General features: G+C 33.1%; 1 protein-coding gene across 1 annotated transcript; it reads right to left on the reverse strand.

The window, feature by feature from the left end:
- Nucleotides 1–328: 328 nt before the first annotated feature.
- LOC131615777 (EH domain-containing protein 1-like) lies at nucleotides 329–5,547 on the reverse strand. The gene is made up of 16 exons (XM_058886935.1): nucleotides 5,258–5,547; nucleotides 5,099–5,178; nucleotides 4,140–4,208; nucleotides 4,010–4,067; nucleotides 3,785–3,840; nucleotides 3,667–3,703; nucleotides 3,500–3,561; nucleotides 2,821–2,934; nucleotides 2,576–2,678; nucleotides 2,411–2,460; nucleotides 2,093–2,221; nucleotides 1,759–2,010; nucleotides 1,578–1,657; nucleotides 1,248–1,374; nucleotides 868–1,011; nucleotides 329–765 (listed from the first exon to the last, which is right to left on the reverse strand). The coding sequence occupies exons 1-16, from the start codon at nucleotides 5,340–5,342 to the stop codon at nucleotides 580–582; spliced, it is 1,632 nt and encodes a 543-aa protein (XP_058742918.1). The 5' UTR covers nucleotides 5,343–5,547; the 3' UTR covers nucleotides 329–579.

Here is a 5,547-nt window from a genome sequence, read left to right on the forward strand (position 1 = left end):
CTTTTGGCCGTAGATTATTAAATTGTGTGTATATATAGATTATTACATATTAGTTCTAATTAGATAGTAGTATATATACTTGTAATCACCTAATGACTGATTTTGATTCAAAGTCTTAATCATATTATTGCACTCTCATCTTACATTGCTATAATATGCAGTCAGTTTTAACAAAAATAAACAAATCAACTAAAATAGTGACAAAAATTCGAACCAAATATTACATGAAGATTTTTACTAATCAAAGAGACACATAAACCACCAATCAAATCACACCCCAACATTTAGTTTTTAAATTATTATAAGTTTTGAAACTGTTGCTGATGACAGTGATAAGAATAAGTAACTTAGTCTTCAATTTATTATAAGTTGTGAAACTGTTGATGACAGAGATAAAATACAGAGTTCATATTTGAACAATAAAACTCTACTTCAGAAGAATGGGCTCCGGGTGAATATTTTTTTGCATAAAGATCCAATACGAACTTACATTAATTACATCAATAACCTGTAATTTTTGTATATTACAAATGTCACTCCAACTAAATCAACTCACGACTGAATCAAGTACTGGAAAATTTAATCATAGGGATTCTTAAAATTCTTCAAGAGGTTAGGAATATCGTACGCAAGCATGTCATCAACTACTCGTATCATTTTTGCTTTCAATTTTTCAAACTTGTCAATATTATAACCACGCAAGCTCTCTCTGAAGTGCTCAACATTTGGAAAGTCACCAGGAGGTAAATGGAATTCCCTTTGTACCTGTTTTGAATTTTACAGGTCATATATACACACAATTTAATATATAAGTGAGATCAAAGAGACATGTAGGTGAGCATGGCAGATGTAGAATCACATTCATACCTTTCCAAATTCACCTTCCAAGTTATCAATTAGTTTTTGCTGAGCTTTACTTTTGCCCATCATTGCAGGCATCTCCTTTTTAAGATGACTAATAATGTAAGCATGTATCTTAACTGCTCGGGCTCGTTTTACAAACTCGTTGATCTTCAGTAGGCAATGAATTCAATACATAAGATAAAATTAACTGGTGAATATGGTTCAAGAAGTAAATATTTCTAAAAGATATAATCGCGAAAAGAAAGAAAAAAATCAAATCAAAAGGCTGATTTGATTGTAATTTAATCTTATCAATCTATTTAGAATTTATTCGTTAACTATTATTAGTGCGAAATAAAATAAAATCACTCTTCAATAAACAAAAATGAAATCAATAAACTCACTCTTCGATCACAAGCCGCCTTGGGTATATCTTTCAGATCTGAAAGAAGGTCTTCCTGCTCTTTTTCAAAGAGTTTCTTTCCGATTGGACCACTGACAGCATCATTTACAGGCTTGTCGTTAAAAGAGCTGCAAAATAAAGGTGAGATAAAATACATCTGCCACAATTCCATACAAAAATAACATTGATGCAACTTCTTGATACCAAATAAAGAGAAGCTTAAAATAACTAGTGATTATAGAAACACATTGGTCTCTTTTCAACTCTCCATGTCAAAGAGAAAATTTCAACACTGACTGAAGTATACATATACATATACATAGTAACATACCCAATATACACACGGATGACTTCAGGTGTGTTCAGCACCTTCCCGAGTGACCACATTAAGGCTCCGTAAATCCTCATCAGCTGCAACATAGGGACAAAATAGAGGTGAGGTGAACATTTCCTTATCCGGTAATAAAAGATTCATTTTATAAACCTACAGAAGTATAACAACACGCACTTACTTGCTGAGTATCAACTTGATCTGCCTTGTTCAAAACCACTCGAATTTTGTCATCATGTCCCCGTAAAGATGATATCACGCGATTGAACTCATCACTAATGTCAAGTTTGTGAGGATCAAACAAGAGGAGTATCAAATCACACTTGGCAGCAAACCAAGATGTTACGCCCGTAAAATCATATGCTCGTTGCGTCCGTTGCTTTTCTCCAGATAGAACTCCAGGACTGTCCACAAATGTAATGTGCTCTAGTAGCTTTGGACAATCAAAAACTAGTTATTCCAAATGCATACAAGAAAAATTTATAAACCTATTCAATGGAGCGAGAGCAACTTACAGGATGAGGCATTTGTGAACACTCAAATTTTGACAAAAAAGCTGTGCCAAAAGTTGTGAGTCCACTAAATGGCATGTCTGCTTGGACAGCAACAGTATTTCCAGGAATGCTTCTCTCATCAGGTCCAGACTGTACACCAACATCATTTGCTAGTTAAAACTAATGTAATAACTCATTTTCCAAAATGATATGAAGATATATTGAAATGAATACAATAATTCAAATTGTTAAAAATATGTACTGCTGCAAAAATAATTTGAAATTTTTTCTTTATGTATTATAGAGTTTTGGGAGAGAATCTGGTTTTCTGGCACATACCATGACGACAACAAACCTATCAGTAGTAGGCTCGGGTCCAATATGTGCACCTATTGACAGTTATGGGAAAACAGGACAAGCTTCAGTACTTATGTCTACAAGACAGATATGAGAAGTGCCACACTTAGTTACTAACATGGATATAGAGAAAGAAGAATTACTTGCCTGGATAACTACATTTAAGCAGATGTTTGATAAATGTTGTTTTACCAGTTGAGTATTGACCCAAAAGCATAACCATAGGTTTGGCATCAAAATCACTATTTGTCTACAGTGAGTGAAGAATTGCAATTAATGAAGATGTCAACAGTGTATTTGAAACATAGAAATGATATAAATATAACCAAGTAAAGAAATATGACACTAAATCTTGGATGATCAGTCATTTCTAAGGATAGTAACTTACTGACCAATAACGGGGAGACAAAATCATTGAAGCGATAAGTAACTTCTAAAGGCTTCAACTTCTGGATGTAGAGTCTCTTCAAGCCATCAATTATTGATGTCACAGAGGAAAGTGGAACCTGTGGAAATATGCACCAAAATCCAAGTAAAATACCTAAAAGAACATATATTTGATAATTTCTAATATTTGGCAACAGCAAAGAAGTGGCAACAACACAGATTAAAGGACCTTTATACTAAAGGACGGCCTTTATCAGAAACTAAACTAGATGGATACAAGACAAAATGAAAATTTGGTAAGCCTTGAAACTAACAACTCAAAACTGACACATTAATATTCATCTGTTGATATCAGGTAGATTATTACTAATTGTATCGGCTTGCATCACTCAAGAAAGTTACTTAAAAGGCAACAAATATTGTTAGTTTTAGGCTCCTATTAATGACATCATATTGAGACAGTAAATAACCAAACCAAAACATTTTGTATACTTTTTTCCCCTCAAGATGATGATGGCACAAAATGAAAGCTAGAGCGTAATAAAGCTGGTAAAGAATGAAAATCAAGTATGCTACTGTTATTAATTAAAAACTGGACACGAATACTCAGTATGTTCTCTCTAGCAGCAGAGAAGGATAATGCGCACACACAAAAAATCAATGTCATGTTAGCAGAACGCTTGCCTTTTTTGTGGATTTCGAAGAAAACCAACTACTTGATAGTGATGGCTGTAATTGAGAACTACCTGCATTTTCTCTAATTACTGAACGGAGACTTTGAAGAGAAAAGAACAAACATGAAAACCATAATCAATGAGTGTCCATATTCAGTAAAATGGGAAATATATTACCATTTGCATCCTCGCTTTTTTGTTTATGCTTTTTCTTCTGAATATACAAAGCCAAGCAGTAAGTACTTTCACTAAATAAACATGAAAAAGATAATGCCATAAACAAATAAATACTTACAGCCAGTAATACATCCAAACCCTCCATTATGGGAGGTTTCAGATTTTTCAAATCAACTGCAATAAATGATAAGCTCTATTAGATTTAAAAAGTTATAAGATAGAAATTCACAATAAACATGTGCAGACAGCGCCTACTATATGCCTTTTAATATTTGACCAATACAATTACAAACAGTTATTCAAATAAAACAGTAGAAGAAAAATCTAAACTCACACAACTTACCATCACTACTCAGCAAATCATGTGTTATTGGATGTCCAGATTGTCCCAAAGAAACTAGCTACATTTCAAATGAGTAAGGTTTAGGGTATCTATATGCATTAAACTTCCACAAAATATAACATACTTTTACCTGCATGGCAATGATAAACTCTTGGAGTCCTAGATAACCTTGTCGCTTTGAATCTGCAATAGCCCACACCTAATTTTGGTAAGGAGCAAAGAAAGAAACAGTTTAGTTCACTAGGTATAAGGAAGGGCAGGGGAGGTTCTAATTGGAGGAACGCATCCGCATCCGCATCCTTGACAGCATAGGTAGATAAATAGTTATAAAAACAGAAAACCAATAACATCCTGCTATATATATTCTTTGGAGTAAGCTCTTAATTGGTATGTTTGGATTAGCGTATGCATCTAAAATATCACATTCCAATGCACAATAAACACAACTTTCTGGAGGCTATATATTGATATTTCAACGCAATTTTTATGATCCATCGCCAATCCAAATGTTTACTTCCACCTTGTCTCTATAGGATGCTCTCAAATAGATTATGAGAATATTAATATTTCAAAATGACAACTGACTCTGTCAAAATTTTATTTATATTAATCCTTTGATATTAATATCAGGGATTAAATTGATAATAAGTAGTTATAATATGAAGAATTAATTGATAGTAAATTGTTAAATTTACGGATCAACTTGAAATTGTAATAGAACCCAAAACCTTTTTAAAATATTTTGCGAAATTAGGATATACACCGTCAGTGTAAAAGTCGACCAATCACATGTTTGTTTTCAAGTGAGATGTATGTTATGGCTAACTAATGAATTCCTATGAGACGATAGTGTAAAATTATTTTACACAGTGAGTGCATATCCATTAAACTCAAACATTATGAGTGTGAGGGAGTAATTTAAGAGTATTTTACACAAGGATTAACTTACTAGTTTACTCATATTCATGAAAACAATATATATAGATAAAGTTGACCAAATTCTTAATTACTAAAAGTGACCAATCATATATTAGATAATTTATTTCTTAATAGAAGCAATAGAAGAAAAGTAAATAACAAACAGAAAACCTGTTTAAGATCTTGACGAGACAAATTGGACATGGCGAAAAACTTGGTGGCGTCATTCCCGGTAACGCGGCCATCAGCATCTGAAAATCAAAGTAAGCACGGTGGTGAATTTCATCGTTCCATGGTTAACGAAACGGAAAAATGGATAAAGAAAAAAACCTGAATCAGCGTGATTGAACCAGTGTTGATAAATGTTCTGATGCTCTTTGGAGCACGAACCGATTGGGATCGGATCCAACTCCATTGACAGCAGAATAACAATATTCTGTTGCGTTTCACAACAATAACAACAACAACAACAAGATTAAACAAGTTTAATCAGCTAAGTAGAGAGTTTAACGGAAAGAGAGTTTTAATCTCTTTTTTTTTTTTTTTGCACAGTTTCATTGCACACGCATTCGCTTTGCTTTGCTTTTTAATTTGGACAAGTTCCAAACTTAACGTTAATG

Source organism: Vicia villosa, linkage group LG7 (assembly GCF_029867415.1).
Source record: "Vicia villosa cultivar HV-30 ecotype Madison, WI linkage group LG7, Vvil1.0, whole genome shotgun sequence".
NCBI lineage: Eukaryota > Viridiplantae > Streptophyta > Magnoliopsida > Fabales > Fabaceae > Vicia > Vicia villosa.